Raw genomic sequence first — 18,779 nt, forward strand, 5'->3', positions numbered from 1 at the left:
CATTCATCCCTACCGGACACGCCGCCCTTTCTCAATGCACGGCTTTCAGTGTATGACGTGGGCGCACTGTATACAGATGGGTGGGGCTACCACCAAAAAGTCTTCCCTAGTGGTTCCAGAAGGTTCTGAAGCTTTTTGCATAGGCACAGACTAACCCATTTGTGTGATTCGCAGAGACCACAAAGAAGAACAGGGCCACCTCGTGAAATAACTTTGGGCTTTTAAGAGCCTGGGGGAGGCTCCAACAGAGAGGTTTTCATCAGAGCAACAGTGGAAATGCTGTGGATATAGTATATCTTGATTTTAGTAAGGTTTTTGACAGGGTTCCCCATGACATTCTTACAAACAAGCTAGGGAAATGTGGGCTAGACAATGTAACTGGTACATGGATTTGTAACTGGTTGACCGGCTAAACCCAAAGGGTGCTCAATAATGGCTCCTTTTCATCCTGGAGAGAAGTGACCAGTGGGGTCCCACAGGGTTCTTTCCTGGGCCCAGTGCTGTTCAACATCTTTATCAATGACTTAGATGACAGAATTGGGGGTATACTTATCAAATTTGCAGACGACACCAAATTAGGAGGAGTAGCTAATACTCCTGAGGACAGGATCAAACTTCAGAATGACCTTAATAGATTAGAAAGCTGGGCCAAAGCTAACAATGAATGTCAACACAGAGAAATGTAAGGTACTGCGCTTAGGGCGGAAAAATTAAATGAACAGATATAGGATGGGTGACACCTGGCTGAATGAGACTACGTGTGAAAGGGATCTGGGAGTCCGAGTAGACCACAAATTGAACATGAGTCAACAGTGCGATGTGGCAGCTAACAAAGCCAATGCGATTTTAGGCTGCATCAATAGAAGTATAGTGTCTAGATCAAGGGAAGTAATATTCCCACTCTACTGTGCTCTGGTCAGGCCCCATTTGGAATATTGTGTCCAGTTCTGGGCACCACAATTTAAAAAGGATGTTGAGAAACTGGAGCGTGTCCAAAAGAGGGCAACCAAAATGGTGAAGGGCCTGGAAACCATGTCCTATGAAGAACGACTTAGGGAGCTGGGGATGTTTAGCCTGGAGAAGAAAAGGTTAAGAGGTGATAACGATAGCCCTGTTTAAACACTTGAAGGGATGTCATACTGAGGAGGGAGCTAGCTTGTTTTCTGCTCCTCCAGAGACTAGGACACAGAGCAATGGATGCAAGCTACAGGAAAAGAGAGTCCACCTCAGCATTAGGAGGAACTTCCTGACAGTAAGGGCTATTCGACAGTGGAACAAACTCCCTTGGGCTGTAGTGGAATCTCCTTCTTTAGAGGTTTTTAAACAGAGGCTGGATGGCCATCTGTCAGGGTGCTTTGATTTAGATTTCCTGCATGGCAGGGGGTTGGACTGGATGGCCCTTGTGGTCTCTTCCAACTCTATGATTCCATGATTCTATGATTATATAAGAGGGATGTTCTTTTCAGACTTGCAGAGTGGTACATTTGATTGGCTGTTATGTGGAACCCAGTTACTACAGATTATTCTTTCATGGAGTGGTAATACCAGTAATAGCAGTGAATGCAGGCTCCAGGTAGAAAAATATCTTTGGATTTGCCATAAAAAAGAAAATGGATGGGGAAGAATCTAGTAGCATTATCAAGACTTATATTTTAGTGGGTCTAATAAAGGCATTACTGAACTCTGACTTTTGGTATAATTAATGGCTCACATAACAACAATTGTTTGTTACAAAAGCATTGTTTCTCTTCCAATATACTAAGTCCTCTTTATCCACAGATTCCACCATCCATGGCTTGAAAATATTCAATAATCTAAAGCCCAAAAAGCAAGCCTTGGTTTTGCCATTTTATAAGAAACACAATTTTACTACTCTATTGTATATAATGGGACTTGACACTCCATAGATTTTGATATAACCAAACTCCAGCTGATACCAAGGGCTCTCTGTATTTCTCTCCTCCCATGACCTATGATCCTACACAAAGTCCAAATTACTATGTGAGAAAACATCTCTTAAATGAATAATGGAACAAGTGCTGCCAAGATACAAAGAGAAAAGGATGCAAGAAATAGTATCAGAAAATAAGATGGTCTATAAGAGAGAAGAAACAGACAAGCAAGAAAGGAATTCAGTTGCAAATATATACAGTCCAAAATTCACATTCATTAACTTAGCTACAAAAGGGTTACTGAACTGGAGAAAAGAGTACGATAACTAGGGGCCTGAACAGACAGGCCAAAATAAGGCTGTTTTGGGTCACTTTGGAGGTATTATATTTAAATAACACATGCATCTTAAGAGACCAGAAGCTGTGCCAAAGCTGTGCTCCAGTCCTTAGAACTGGAGTGTGGCTTTGGCGCAGCTTCCGGCCTCCGGCATCATTTAAACAGGATATCTCCAAAGTGACCCGAAGCAGCTTTATTTTGGCCTGCCTGTTCAGGCCCTATGTTTACATTTCCTGAAATAGCCTCTTGAATATAAAAGATTAAGTTAAATCAATTAAATCCCCAAGCCTTTTTCAAATGTGAGTTCAATATAATTTTAAGACATTTCACAAACTACTCAGACACTTAAAAATAATGCTCACCATTAGTAGTAAGAATTACAGGCCTCTTGGTAGTTGTCATGAATGTCTTTATTGCATTTAGAAAACCAACATCTTCATCAAAGATTATATCAACCTATGAAAAGTTAAAAGTGCTTAGTTACTGTGCAGTTCTTGTCTTTGCTTTCTACTTTGCAAATTAGCATAGAAATAGCAACATAAGCCCTTCCAATGTATGAGGTTAAAATATTTTAAGCTAATATTAACACTAACATTAATATAATAATAAGTTGGATGTGTGGTGTTCTAGATCAAATTATACTATGAAGAATTCAAATTATACTATGAAGAATTGTTGTTGTTGTTATTACTGCCCTGTCTTTCTCCCAGTTTACAACAGTTAAAGGCAGCTTATAACAGTTAAAAAATTCAGAGCTTATAAAAGTGAAAAAGCAATTAAACAATTATAAAATTTGAAAACAGTTAACACAAAACCATTACAACAAATACAAAATTTATTTGGAGAACAGATTAGCACTTAAATCTAACTGTTTATAAATATGAAGAACTGAATGGCTATATTTTTCACTTTACTTTACTATGTTTTGAGAGCACCAAGAAGACTCTTTCTGGTTTCCAAATATCTTCATAACTGAATGAGTTCTCACCTATTTATAAACTGATTTAAAATATGTATGTGCCACTGGTGATCTTCCAATGGTGTTTGTGAACATTTATGATAGTATACAAATGAAAGAAAGCAAGTAGACGGAAAACAGAAGGCTGAACAAGGGAGACCTTAGGGACATTGGTTTCATGGGCTCAGAATCCATTATTTGTTCTGGATGGAACCAGAAAGTCTACTACTACATCTTCTGTTGAACACATACTCTGAAGTAGTACTCTGTTTTGCTCTGTCATCAGTTCAGCAAAGACAAAACAAATAACATGTTTATATTCCATGTGAGGAATCTAACTCATGCTTTGGTAGGATGCTACCAGAATATGGTCCCTGGGACTCCTAAGTGAAGCCCTCCAGACCACAAGATTTAAATCCCCCCTCCTAGGATGATTTTGGGGCAAAAGTTTTTACAAAATCCACCCAAAAGCTGCCAAAATGCCCAAACCTGGAACAGTTTGCTTTCCTTAACCACGCAGAGCCAACAAAGCCCCCCACCCCGCCAAAATCCCCAATTAAAGAAAAATTGTTGAAAATCAGCCAAAATGGTGGCCAGCAGTAACACAACTAATTTTCAATTAGTTGAAAATCAGCCAAAATGGTGACACAGCCTGCCTGGTGGGTGTTGGGGGAACAGGCTCCTGCCCCCTGCACAGTTGCCCATCTCTGATTTATATGCCTTACCTCTTCAAAGAGGATAAGAGAAGTTGCACATTTTTTACTTGATTCATCTTCTTTGATTTCCCCCTTTACTGATTTTGTCTGTGTATTTTCTCCAGATAAGGTTTCCTTATTTTCTGCATGGACAATAAATACAGCATAACTCATACTATTAGAGAAATGGCCGCCATATACATCGAACTTTAAAGGGCCCATAAAATCCATTTTAACATGCATACCATGGACACAACAAAAATGCTTGAGATCACAATTTTAAATGTCTAATTTTACAATGGTTTAATATCTAGGAAAAAGAAAACTAAAAAAGTATTTGGAACAGTCTACTGTAGCATGAAATATTTATTCTAAGATGTAGAGGGAAGGGGGAGGGAATTGAAAACTAAGATCAGGAGTAAATTAATTAGAATGAGAATTATTTTAAAGTTTAATGATGCCTATTTTGAAAGGGTTGGTGATATCACTAACATCTTGGTATTAGTAAGTCAATCAACAAATACCTAAAATATTTATGGTTTGCTTAGGTTCTTTTTATTTTCTATTACACATTTTGGGGAAACCATTCACCAAGGGACATAGGCTTTTAGTATTTGGAAGCATAATTGGAGGTCTAGCACAACACATTGCTCATTTTCAAGAATTCTCAAGATCTTTCATTTTCAACCTCTAGAAATTAACACTTATCCTGTCAGCTATAGCAATAGTGAGGCATGTTCCGCTTGCTGTAGAAAATGCCACTTGCACACACCTCATGCTGTCTTTACAGGCCCTCTGTGTGTGGCTTTCATAATGCTGGTCCAATGCAGGGCTAAACCATGGAGGCTGTGCATGAGTCTTGTGAATCATTTCTGAAATAACAAACTTTGGTGGATCCACGTTTATCAGTTTGGAACTAGAAAAGGGCAACACTAAAATAAGTAAATGTTTTTAGCTCCAGAGTCAAGAATACCTAAGAAAATAATTTTTTTACGTTGCTTTTGGATGAATAGTAAGTGTGAACACGGGTGTGTCGCGTCGCGTCGAAACGTAAGGAGTTTAATAAAATTAAATCAATATTTTACATTATTGAATATATATATATATATATATATATATATATGTGTGTGTGTGTGTGTGTGTTAAATATGATATTATATAATTTTAATTATATGTGCTTTTATATATATATATAATTACATAATGATAGGAGAGAAGCAGGCCAGCAACAACAGGCCTCTGCCTGCTAAGAAGTCAAGCCCTCCTCCCGACCACCATCTTGAGGGGGAGAGAAGCAGGCCAGCAACAACAGGCCTCTGCCTGCTAAGAAGACAAGCCCTCCTCCCGACCACCATCTTGCTTGTCTTTACTGCATGTTGTTCTATTTTTATTGGGGTTTTTTGAGGTTGTTTTTATGATGTGTTAATTTTTATTGATTCTGTGAACCGCTTTGATCACCTCGGAAAAGTGGTATAAAAATAAAACATATTATTATTATTATTATTATTATTATTATTATTATTATTATTATTTCTTTGAGTGATCAGCTATGAGCTCACACATATGGGTCATTCTGCACCTGTATGGAGATCTTCGGAAACATTTAGAGCTGTGTTTTGGCAATGATCTCACCCTCTCACCCAGGTGCATATAAGCCTTGTGTTCCTGCCAAAACCCAGTTGCAAGTCTACCATCAGGAGACCTGGAGAAAGGGATGGCATAAAGAGGGGAGGAGGGCAGCTTATGTGAGCTCACAGATGACCACTCGAAGAACCACAGTTACAAAATAGCAATCTGTTCTTCATGATCTGCGACTCACATATATGGGAGAATAAGCTAAACTCACTAAGAACAATTGGTCATGCATGACTGACGACAGAACCGCCCTACTAAAAGACACAACGGCTTGGGACCGAGCATCCAGTCTGTAATGAAACAGGAATGCTGGCAGTTACAACCATGTAGCTTGCAGCAAAGTTCTGGGAAACGAATTCCTCTGACATATGCCAACAAAAGTTGAATGAGCTTTGACCTCTTGTAGAAGTTTCCCAGCAAATGATTGGGAAAGGCAGAGAGTGTTCACCACTCACTGAGAGAAATGTTAAAATGGGATCGCCCTACTTCTTATGCATACTATAGGCAAAGAACAGAGGAGACTCTGAAATTGCTTTCCCTGAGAGAAGTGCCTATTTAGCATCTAGGGCAGGGGTAGGCAACCTGCGGCCCGCGGGCCGGATGCGGCCCGCGGGCCGGATGCGGCCCGGCAAGGCCTTGGGACCGGCCCCAGCCCAGTCCTGCCGCCGATTGCTGCCGGGGCCTTTGGCCTCTCGCGCGCAGGCCCAAGAGAGGCAATTGTCTATAGACGCCTCAGAAACATGCATTTATATTAACATTTTTTTAAGAATCAGCAAATTTTTTTTTAAAAGTGTCCACCATTTGAAAATGTTGTCTTACATCTGTCCCAGTTTATTTAGTTATTTAATTTTTAAAAAAATTATTTAATTATTTATTTTTTGGCTTCGGCCCCCCAGTTGTCTGAGGGACAGCAACCCGGCCCCCGGCTCAAAAAGGTTGCCTACCCCTGATCTAGGGTATGAATGGTGTGGAGATGGGGATGACAGGAAAGTGGGAAGTACGAGCAGCTGATTAAGATAGAAGTGGAAACCACCTTAGGGAGAGAAGAGGACCATCTTATTTCTATGAACAGACAAGTAGGACCATCTTAAGTGCTGCAATTCACTGGCTTTACAAGCACAGGTTATGGTGACAAGGCAAGCTGTCTTCAGAAGAAGTGACAGTCAAATGACAGCATGGGTTTGTTTGACTGCGCATCTACCTCTAGTGATTCTATACAGAAACTTGTGCTACTCTCCAGAATTGGGCTAGGTGGGTAATGTGAAGACACTGGAGAGGTGAGGATAATGATGGGTGATGCTTTTGTGTGTTCTGAAGCCCTGGAAGATTTCTTAGGAGCCTCCCTGGATGTCAGGTCTGATAGCATGGATTTGTCTTCTAGAGATGCTTGAACAGGGCTGAAGGAGTCTGGCTCACTGAATGTATGAGCAAATAGTCACAAAAACTGTATAAAGAAGAATAAACTCTTCTAGAATACAGCCTCATAGCCTGAAAAACTCACAAAAAACTGTATAAAGAAGCTTATTCTGGGCTGCAAGGGCCACAGTTTGGAGGGCCTTTCCTACTGAAGAGCTTTATGACAAAAAATTCTATTACACTTTGCTTGTTGCATAAAGATCTAGCAGTACAGGCATGAGACAACTGTGTGGTCCTTGCCTAAACAGGGGAGGCCATATGCATAACCATCAGAATAAGAGAGCTTTGCCGTACAGCCTAGACACTTCTTGAAGAAAATCTCTGAAGCCAAAAGCTCCCAGAGAAAGAAAAGGAACTGCCAGATGGTGAAACGCTGACAGTTGCTAACAATTATACAGCATTGGCAGACAAAAAGAAACTGGGTTTTGGAAAGAACACATGGTGTTCACATTTTATGTTAGCAGGTAAGGGTATGGGATTATCACCAAAACATAACACTAGAAACTTTCAAAAATCTCTTCACAGGCACAGAATAGCCCACATGTGAGTCACAGAGAACATGAAGAAGCACTATGCTTAGTATAGGATCCATATTGCTGGGGGTATCAGGTAAAGAAGAGAGAAAAGGAAAATACAGTGGTACCTCGGGATACGAATTACCCACGTTACGAAATTTTCAGGATACGAAAAAAATTAATTTAAAAAAACTGTTTCGGGTTAAGAAAGTTTTTTCGGGTTACGAAAAAACTTTTGGTGCTTTTCGGCGCGATTTTACACCAAATCGCGGCTTTTCCCCATTAGCGCCTATGGGGATTCGGCTTGCGAAAGCCTTTCGGGTTACGAAATTGACAGCGGAACGAATTAATTTCGTAACCCGAGGCACCACTGTAATACATGGGGATGAGGTAGGTGGGATTTGTCACCATAAGCAGCTTTTCTGTAGCAGGCAAGGTAAGCAGAATGGGCAACTTTCCCCAGCAATTTTATGCAAAACTGCAGTAGATGACGGATCACTTTTTGTGCTTGAATCTCTGGATTTCATATCTTAAACATGCTATGGCCCCGTCGCCATCTTTAAAGGAAAAACATACAGATCTGATGTTAAAACCTACCTTTGTTGCTTCCTTGTGCATTTTCTTCCTTATTTGGAGGCTTGGAAGAAATTTTGAAATAGTTTGCTAGTGTTCTGGGAGCCAAACCTTGTTTTAATCCAACTTTCCTGGGTGAAACTGGAGATTTCCTTGGAGACCAGTCTGTTCTGGGAGAATTTTTTTCTGAAATAATAATTTTACTTTAGCTTATAAGCTTACAAAAAGAAAAACATCCTATTACAAGACTTAAGCACTTTCATAACACAGTTTAGGACAAGTTCTAAGGAACTAGCCTCTACAATCCTAGCAATTTCTCTGAAGATGCCAGCCACAGATGCTGGTGAATCATCAAGAATAAACTCTTCCACAACACAGCCACATAGCCCGAAAACTCCCCAAAAAACCATGGGTACCAGCCAAGAAAGCCTTCAACTTCACAATCTTAGTGATTGTTTGCCTGAAATGAGAAAGTGCAAAGAGTCCCTGACAATGGCTTTAGGCAAAGGAGAGGCAATCTTAAGGAAGCAGTGGGGATGGCAGCACAGCTTCTTTATCCCTGGGACATGCTAGAAGTTCCAGCAACATGCCTAAACTCTGTGTGGCTGCATACACCATAATTTCTTAAGTGTTGTATCACAATTTCTGAACTAAACTAAGTGCTGTACCACAATTTCTAAACTAAACTATCATTATAAAAAACAGAAAATGTTAATTTTAGATTCTCTTACTTAGAGAACCTTGCTCAGATGCACTGCCCCCTCTGTACTTCCAGACAGCATGTACAACCTCAAGTACTCATGTGGCAAAGTAGTACTGGAAGTAATACTCCATAATCCTGGTCAGCACTGTCACTAATACTACCAAGGTGTAAGAAGGCAAAGGGTAGCCCTGACAAGGAATACCACATTGTTACCATTATTATCAGGTGGCAATGGAAAATCAAGGTACCATATATACTTGTCTACAAGTCGAAAAATTTAATGGGCTCCAAAATCCTAGGTAGACGTATATACAGGTCAATATGATAATATTTCTCCGTGAGCCTTGGGAAAGCTGTGGAGAAGGGAGGGAGGATAGGGAGGAGAGAAATGAGAGGTCTGTGCCCCCCACCTTTTGCAAGCCATCAGCTGGGGAAATTTGTGGGGAAGGGAGGGAAATTGGAGGTCTGTGTCCACATTTTGCATGCCCAGACTGTGACCCTTGGGAGAGAGAGAAGGAAGGAGTGAAGTGGTGTTTCCTTCCCCTATGTTTAGATCCTTTGTTACATGCCCTTGAATTTGACCCTTGACTTATCAACAAGTCATATCAAAATCAATGATTTTGCCCCAAAAACCTGCCCTTGACTTATACACAAGTATATATGGTATGTGTTATAGAATGTGTAGGCTTTTTTCTGTCATGAACAGGGCAATTGGTTTTTATAACTCCATAGATAAAAGAAAGAAGCATCTTACTCACTTGGTGATTTACTGCTACTATAGCTGTTAAAGAAGGATGGCTTATGAGCATGTACACCTTGTTTGTCCACCTGATGAGACTGAGTAGCTTCCTTCAGATGAGACAGAATTTGTCTCCCGCTGCGCTGGCAAGATGCATTAACTTCAAATATCTGTAGGAATATTATAAATACTGGATTTGTTGATACCAAAATTACTCGCAGGCTTACATTTATTAGACAAATAGTTATCTTCTACAAACCTTGAAGCCGAGCTCCTGCGCACAAGCATAAACTGCAGCAGTTTTGCCTATGCCTGGGGGACCAATAAGTAGCATAGTATTACATAGCATAGTTTCATCCTCACTGTCCGATTTGTCATCTTGGAAATCCATGCTGTCCGAGAATTCTAGTAAGTTATATCAAAATAAACATATTGGAAATGAGAACAAGGAGTATGTGGACACAGAGCAATTTTTGCATACGGCAGCCTTTATTAAATATTTTTATTCATCAGAATATTTATATCCTTCCTACCTAAAAAATCAGTATTAAAGTAGTTTACAAATCTTAAAAACCTAATGTTACTTTATTTAAAAATAATCTTATTTTATTCTAAAATCTCTTATCCACTTGTCAACCTGCACTTGATATTGAAAGTAAAACTCAAATAATTTATTATGGTATTTTGAAAACACTGTATTTTACAAACTAAGGGCTAAAGTCATAGATACCCTGTGGACTGTCACTCTCTTCTTTTTGATTTCTCTTTTCTTCCCAATCAGCTCTTCTTTTCCATTCACAGAGCCATCTAAAAATACAGATGTAATACCTTTTTTGTTGCATTTCAAATCTATTGACTACAAAAGAAATTTTAACATACAACTGAACATATGGAGGATATCATCATCATCATCATCATCATCATCATCATCATCATCATCATCACCACCACCACCACCACCACCACCACCACAACCTCCTTTATTTACAGTATATACTATCTTTTCTCCAAGGGACTCAAGGCAGCTTACACATTACAAGGTAACAATTAAAAATATACAAAAAGTCAACTTTAAAACCAAATGTAACTGTTAAGCATATTAATAACACACACTATAAAAACAGATTTTAACAACATTGCAATTTAAAAACAATACAGCACTTATAGTCCTTTTGTTAAAAGCCTTCAATTTTAAAAGCCTGTCTGAATAAAAAGTCTTTGCATGCTAACTAGAGGACAGCAAGGGGGACTTCCAAAGTCTATTGGCAGGCACTGATATGCGAAAGATACATAGTTAATATTCAAAAAAGAAAATCATAGCTGTTTGTTTAACCGATGTACATTCAGCTCTATCCAACTCTTAAGCAAAATTATGTGTTGGTGAGCTGGCCATCTTCTCATGCACCTCTTGTCACAATAAACTACACTGTATTAACCAGAGGTATGGCTTAAAAACTAGCAGAAAAGATTATCATATAAATCTGGAGAAAGTGCAAATATTACAACAAATAGCTTTAAAAAAAGACAAAGTAAAAAATTTCAATTATCTCTGACCTGTGTAGCTTTTTAATTGCTATAGTGTTGCCTATAAGTTCACTGGAGTTCTGTGGCTGGTATTTTTCGGTCCAGAGGATGTCTTCATGTGTAAAATCTGCAGGCATGAACATAGAAACTACTAATTTTAAGAACTACCCAATGCAAATAAGCAAAACAATGTGAAGATTAGCACAATTTTGGGAAGTGTATTTAGGCCAAATAAAAGTCTGAGCTACATAAAGAAAATCGGGATCAGTTTTGATCAAAATTTATAAGAAAACTTTGTGGTGTTTTAGTATGCAATGGCATATTGATGTTAACATTGGTTAAGTAAAGACTCTGGGATATTGCCTTTTGCAGTCTTCAGGATTGTTCTCTTTTTTATCTAGTACTTCAAATATCCATTTTCTGGGATCTTTTCTTGTGGCAGACTATATAAAGAACGGGACCCTTTGGTGAGTGATCCTTACCATAAATTGTGATTAATGTTAACTATGGATTATTTAAATAGGACAGCTTAAATAATAAATAACATAAATAAAACTTTTATTTGTATCCCGCTTTTCTGTGATGAGACAATCAAAGCGGCTCACAACACATTAAAATCCACATTTACAAAATCATGTCTCAAATTCCCCTCCCCTTAAAACAGGATTAAACATATTACAATTAAAATATCTATTAAAAACACAATTAAAAAATACAACGAGGACAGAGCAGTGGGCTAATACATGATGTGGGGGGCAGTCATTCTGTGGCTGGGCACTTTTATTCAGGAAAGGCCTGCCGGAAGAGATCTGTCTTGACAGCTTTTTAAAAGCTGTCTAAGCTGGCAATTTGACAGATCTCGTCCGACAGGCCGTTCCATAGTTTGGGAGCAATTGCAGAGAAGGCCCTCTGGGAAGTAGCAGTTAGTCTGGTTTTTAAAGGCTGCAATAAATTCTTCCCAGAGGACCTGAGGGTGCGGGGCGGATTATGTGGGAGCAGGCGATCCCTCAAATAGGTTGGGCCCAAGCCATGTAGGGCTTTAAAGGTTATAACCAACACCTTGTACTGTGCCCAGAAACTAATAGGCAGCCAATGAAGAGATTTTAAGATGGGTGTTATTCGGCCACTCCTAGTTTTTCCAGTGACCAGCCTGGCTGCCATATTTTGCACTAGTTGAAGTTTCTGAACTAGGCACAAGGGTAGCCCCATGTAGAGCGCATTACAGAAATCAAGTCGTGAAGATACCAGTGAACGTACAACAGTTTTTAGGTCCTTTACTTATAGGAAAGGGTGCAGCTGGCGTATCAGCCGAAGCTGATAAGAGGAGCTCCTGATCATCGCATTCACCTAATTTCTCATGTGAAGCAACGGATGTAGGAGCACCGCCAGACTGCAAACATGGTCCTTTGTGGAGAGCATGACCCCATCTAGGATTGGAGGTTGCAACCCTATACCTGGTTTGAGGGCCCCTACTGTAAGTCCCTCCGTTTTGTCTGGATTCAGCCTGAGCTTGTTTTTCCTCATCCAGCCCATTACTGCTTCAAGACAATGATTGAGGGGAGAAAAGCCATCTGTTGTCATAGCTGCTGATGGGGACATGGAGAAATATATTTGGGTGTCATCCGCATACTGATAACACCCTGCCCCATGCCTGTTTTATAATCTGTGGTTGGCGTTGTTCAAAACAACCCTATAAACTACAGTGGACCCTTGTTATATGCTGGGGTTTTGGTTCCAAGATCCCTCATATATAACAAAATCCGTTTATGCTCAAGTCCCATTAAATATAATGACATAGCAAAATGATGTCCCTTATAAAAATGGAAAATCAAGGTTTGGTATTTGAAACGTATACTTTTTTTGAACATTTTCAAACCGTGTATGTTTGAATCCGTGTGTAAAAAAATCAGTGTATAAGAAGGGCTGACTGTATAATTAAAATTAATCAGTCTGTTGGAAGACAAGAAAAGGCACAGTTAATCTAAAGTGGAAGCAAAAATCTCCAACTTTATTTCACAGCACTGCCAGAAGAAGGGGAAGTGCTTAAATTTAAATCTCATTGCAGTTTATTCTTGTCATGTTGAATTATGATACAGCAGTGACAGCCAAGCATAGCCAAAATGGGACTGCCCCATTCTGTAATTACACTATACTTTAATAACCTTCAGTTGCCTTCACTCATTACAAAAATTATAGAATTATTATTGAACATCTTGGCTTTAACCCTCTTTGACATACTGTATTTTCAACAACAAAAACTGGCCAATTAGAAGTCTAAGATCTCACTCAACTGAACTGGAAGTCAGATTTAGATTAATTTCCTGTTTAGAAAAAAATGAAATCCAAGGAAAATGTTCCAACTACTTACTCTGAAATAATTCTATTATTTTCAGGGCAGAATTGAAGATAAACTGGTTGAAAACTGTACTTTGTGAAAATCTAACTAGTGAAATTGGACATAGAACTGCATTAACAAAGGCCTGAATTGTAACAAAAATATACCACTAAAAGTAATAAATCTACATTCAACAATTCTACCGTGCAAGCATGTGCATGTCTTTGTCAGCAAAAACCTTTCCTGTTTGCAGTACTCTACACTCTCCCCTCTACTCCTTGGTTCCAGGGATTTGGAAGACCTAGTCAACCTCAGTTTTTAAGGAATTATGGAAGAAAGTGGTGAAATCTCTCGTCTTTAATTCTTGCACACATGGATACGCCTTCTGTTCATTCAGTAGAATCTCTGCATACAAGCGACCATGATTTTAGCCAGAATTTTTAGTACACACAATGTATTAAACCCATTTAGGTCAAGATGGTTTTTTGTTTTTGTTTTTTTTGCTCTGGTGACTTTTACTGTGAATAGAATATTTATACAGTCATCCCTCCACATTTGTGGGGATTAGGGGCTAAGGAGCCCTGCAAAAAGTGGAAAAACCATGAATATGTTACCCCCCTCAAACATGAATGATAAACAGTCCTCTTCCACCAAAAGCACCACCCGTAACTCTCTTTGCAACATACAGCCTCCCCAAATTGTTTTCACTTTCAATCTAATGTTAGCAGCTAGCGCTGCAAATAATCCGTCTTCTCTCTTTTCTCTTCTCCTTCCCCTTCCTCCCGCCCACAGAAAAGCAACACTGTATCTTCCTCACTTTTTCAAACTTTGCATTCTCCTCATTTCCAAACGCTTTCCAGTCTGAACCTGATGTAAGGGAAAGTATGTTGTCTGGTCAGGAAAGTGGGGGGGGGGGGGAGGGAGGAGGGGAGAAAAATTAGATCCTCCCAAGGATGGCTGCAAACATGAGATTGAAAGGGGTGGTCTTTGGAAAGGAAGTTTGGAAAAGCAGGGGAATGTACAGTGTTGGTTTTGGCTGGCTGGGAAGAAGGGTAAGGAGTAGTGGAGTGAAGAGGCTGATCTTGTTAAGCAGCAGCTACAAACTCATGAATAGTCAAAACCACAAATCTGAACCCCATGAATTTGCACAGCCAACTGTAGACTGTAAAGACTAAGAATTTCAGTAGAATCCTATATAAAAATGTCAGCAGGGGTCATTCCAGACTATAGGACTGTTTTAAATCTAGTTAATGAATCTACTTGATTTTGAACTACTGTACAATAGATAATGTGCAACTTACCAGACACAGCACTAACTTCTGTTCCAAGGTCAGAGTCTTCTATTGTTAGAGTTTCAGACTCTTCTGTCTCATGTATATCTATTATGTGGCTTGTATTTTCCATGCCAGCCTGCTTTACATTCAATACTTTGGAAACTTTATTTAGCAAGTCAATCTCTGTGTTCTCCATTGGCTTCCTTCTTCTGGATTTGTGATCTTCAGTTTGTTGTTTTCTTTTGGCTTTTTTCCGATTATCAGTTTTTTTGCTTGTTTCAGGATTTACAACTTCACATATACTTACTAGACCAGAGAAAAACAAAATATGCAATGTCATGTCAAGATCCTAGCACCTCATTGTTACTATCAATGATGAATAGTGAAGTGCAGGCATATGAGGCAGATAAATCACAATGGCGGAATACAGACCGCCCAAAAAGGGCGGTCTGCCACCGCCTCCATTTCCGCCGGTGGGAAGCCTCAGCCGCCAAACAGCGAGGCTTCCCGGTGGCAGAAAAAGAACCCGCAAAAAGCGGGTTCTTTTTGTGTTGTGCTTGCGACGCCCGAGTGCGCAAATGGTGCACTCGTAGCGTCACAAGCGCGATGCGACTTGCAGACGCTATGCGTCCGTCGTACCAAAATGGCGGCGCCTGTGTGTACAGGGCGTGCCATTTTGACACCCCCGTCACGTGCTGGGTTAAGGCCAATATGGACGGTGTGTCCTCGGCCAACCTCTAGCACGTGACGGGGGCGCCGCAAAGGCCCGTCTAAATTGAGCCAATTACACCAGAATAATAATGACTACGGTTGGGTTTATCACATGATGCCATTCCTCTTCTGTTGTTTTCCTGTGGGAGACCATCTGAAAGTGTTTTTATTAACTAAAAAAAATCCATTAATGACCTCCTTTCCTGCTACCATGCATCTCTTAACATATTCTTGTATTGTAAAGGAGGGATATAAACATTCATAATTAGTAGACAGATATCTTTGAGTTTAGCCAGCAAGGTGTTGGCCAAATCTGTCAAGCGAGAAACAAAAGAATAAACATATTTGATTCTAATAGAGACCAAAATAGACAAGCCACCTCTAGGACAGCCACCTTTGACAGACATAGATGCTTCAATGGAGTGTGCTATAAAACATTTAAGGCTATCTTTTCCCTCAACCAAGTCTCCTAAAGAAGTATTATATCAAAGCCAATAAACTCTACAAAGGAAGGGTCTCCAACATTCCTTCTCCAACCAGTAATATTCCAAGATAGAAATTTTAATATTTTTTGTATTTTTGAGTGAGGCTTTTACCTGAGGTCATAAATTCATCTTTGCAACATGAGAAGGGATCTCTAGGACTGGATGTAAATCCTCAGGTCTAGCAGTTATTTCCTCAATGGCTTCCACAATTGGGTAGGTACAGCTAATATTGGTATTGATAGGGTCAATTTTATTTGATAGATTGTCTTTTTGAATTGTTCCTTTATGGAGTAAGCCATTTTCTGAGTTGTCCAAATATCTCATTTCTATCCATGACAAGGGATTTATCTCTGCTTTGAGTACAATCCTATCATTTTTGTTTTCACAAGCTTCATTTACAGTACATTTTCCTGCTACTGTCCTGCCATGATTTCCAAAGCAAAAGTTTTAATACCTTTTTTGAGTTATCAGGGGGTGGCCATTGGAATGCTTTCAGTGCTTGGACATAGCTTAGGTGCCCTGATGGTAAAGTGAGAAGGGGCAGAAGCTTCAATTTGAATTCTTTTCAACTGGCAAAGTAACAGAGAGATTTTCAAACTTTTTTTCTCTACAGAAAAAAAAATCCATTGGTAAATGATTACCCACTTCTCAACTGGGATTTGCTAGAGAAACCAAAACATTGCTCAGTGCCAACACCTTGTAGCCCCTTTCGGGAGTATATTTCTCGCTCTTCCCCCACTTCCCATAAACACATGCCTAGAAAGATAAGTGGAAATGAGTCTTACAGTTTGAAAAGTGTATTTATTTTATTATTCCTCAACCTCTTTCTTGCTCTTTGTTCTAGCTTTAGACTTAATTTATTGCTGGTAGATGAAAGCCAGCATTGCTACAGATCAGACCGATTGATCAGTAGCTGCTGGCCTTCATCTGCCAGTGATTAGTTACCTGAAGCTAGACATCTCATCTATCCCAATCCAAAAGCTCCCTCTCCCTAGAAGGAAAAAAGGCCTTTTTAAAACATAAGATAGTTTTCATTTATATTTCTGTGTTGGGAGGGGTATCTGTGTGTATGCATGCATGCACGTCAAATTTGGAAAAAGGTGGGCGTAATGTCTTGGAGGAGGTACTAGTTAATACTGGGTGGCAGTCCCAAATGCCCTATGTGATGAGCTTTTAGCACAAATGAAGATTGAAAACCTGGAATGGTTCCTAATGTGTGACAGGATAGTGTTTTACAAATATTGCGATTTAGAAAAAGAGCTTTGTGTGATAAAGGCCTTAATCACAAGAGTTGAAGGCTATAAGTACTCTGTGCAGTGTTCCAAGTGTACATGTGGACTTTTCCCTCCTTCCTGGTAATCTCCTGTATTCCCAAACTGTGCTTTTAAAAAGTCGGGGAACTTTCTGAAGCAGCAGTCCATGAGGGAGAGAGGCTACTGCCAGAAAAAGAAAAACCAGCAAAATTCCAGGCACCATTGTACGTCTGCAGAAACATACTGAATGTCTGGATTCAAGCTTAAGGCCTTTTAAGCCAGCTACCTTGGAAATCAATGCATATTTCTTTGAGAATAGTTTTATTTAACACAAAGATTTCTGAATAAATATGCATAGGATTGCATTGTAAAAGTTTACAAATTACTTATATACCTATGCTTTAATCTTAGACGTACCACTAACCTTGTTTATTTTTTTCAGGCACAGGTTGTTTTTTCAGGATTAAATCAAAAAATTGTTTCACAGGAAAATGCATGTTGCAACACTGAATCTCCTCCAACAAACAGTTCTTTTGTGCATCAGAAAATGCAGGTCGCCATCCAGATGGCTGCAAACAGGAAAAAAAATGTATGCATTAGTAAAACTTTCTGTATGAAAAAAAAAAACAAGGGCGGGTTATAAACCGCCACTTGGGATGTCCACAGGACGTCCCATTTTAAAAAAGGGGCGTCTCTTCTAGATGCCCCTGGCTCTAGTACGGACTCTGTCCGTACAATATGGCTCCGGCCGTTCCACACGGCCGGTGCCATCTTTACGTATCGGACGCTGTGCGTCCGAACGTGTCGCGGCGTCTGTGACATCACGAATGCGCCCCTGGCGCCTCGCGACGTCACAGAGGCGCTACAAGAAGCTCCATTTTGGAGCTTCTTCTTTGGTCCGCGCGGGAGCCGCGCGGTGTGGGTACTACGGCTCCCGTGCGGACCAAGCGGCGGTTTATAACCCGCCTAAGAAAAACAAACAATGCACAGAGGAAATCTAATAGAAATCAGACAATGTCAAAACAATTTAAGTAGGTAGGACTCATGTTGCAATAAAAAGTGATAGGGGAAATGCATTCTTGATGCAAATAATTAGCAAATAAGTCAGCATTTCAGAGGTTCCTAGCTTACACATTATGCAAGCAACAGGTTACATAAAGTGGTGACCCCTGGATTCATGCTGGTCCCTTAGCCATTGGCTGACAAACTACTCTTTACTGAAGCCGCTTCCTCTGGTGAGGGAAGTCAAACTTGTGTGCCAACATGATTTTCAAAATTCTAGAACAGCAGATACTGAAAAACAATGACAATACAAATGTGCAAAGTACTAACCACAGTCATTTGAGAATCAGTGCTGTGAGGCTGTGCATTTAAAACTGAAAATTCACCAAGTGAAAAAGTGAGTTTTGCGACATCAGTTACATCCAAATCCACTTCTCTTAAGTTAGTTAAGAGAGGGCATGAAGGCAACATCAACCTCCACATCAAACATCCTATGAAGGAATGTAAAAAAATCAGTTAAAATGAGTTTTAGAAAGATATTGCTATATAGCTTTACAGAAGAATTAAACGATGGGGGATTATCCACCTACTTGTAACATATTTTCTGTAATTAGCCAGGTTAGTTGTGAAGAATGTTGAAACAGTACTGTAAAAAAAGATGCATTCAGACTCATGGGATATACTGTATATACTCGACTGTAAGTCGACTTCATGTATAAGTCAAGGAGAGGG

The 18,779-nt window shown here is 39.7% G+C and overlaps 1 protein-coding gene across 2 annotated transcripts in view; it reads right to left on the bottom strand.

Moving 5' to 3' along the window:
- Positions 1-18,779, bottom strand: part of ATAD5 (ATPase family AAA domain containing 5) — a 52,591-nt gene that overhangs the window by 15,733 nt on the left and 18,079 nt on the right. Inside the window, exons 8-18 of one of the 2 annotated variants that reach the window (XM_089478036.1) lie at positions 18,378-18,538; positions 17,470-17,614; positions 16,489-16,548; positions 14,624-14,902; positions 11,018-11,114; positions 10,194-10,270; positions 9,723-9,868; positions 9,483-9,633; positions 8,046-8,207; positions 3,913-4,025; positions 2,592-2,685 (exon numbers count right to left, since the gene is read on the bottom strand). In XM_089478036.1, the coding sequence (XP_089334162.1) occupies positions 2,592-2,685; positions 3,913-4,025; positions 8,046-8,207; positions 9,483-9,633; positions 9,723-9,868; positions 10,194-10,270; positions 11,018-11,114; positions 14,624-14,902; positions 16,489-16,548; positions 17,470-17,614; positions 18,378-18,538 (1,485 nt within the window). The remainder of the gene's footprint in view (positions 1-2,591; positions 2,686-3,912; positions 4,026-8,045; positions 8,208-9,482; positions 9,634-9,722; positions 9,869-10,193; positions 10,271-11,017; positions 11,115-14,623; positions 14,903-16,488; positions 16,549-17,469; positions 17,615-18,377; positions 18,539-18,779) is intronic. The other variant, XM_089478044.1, reaches the window with a different exon arrangement.

Source organism: Sceloporus occidentalis, unplaced genomic scaffold (assembly GCF_023333645.1).
Source record: "Sceloporus occidentalis isolate IW3139 unplaced genomic scaffold, rSceOcc1.0.p SCAF_1, whole genome shotgun sequence".
NCBI lineage: Eukaryota > Metazoa > Chordata > Lepidosauria > Squamata > Phrynosomatidae > Sceloporus > Sceloporus occidentalis.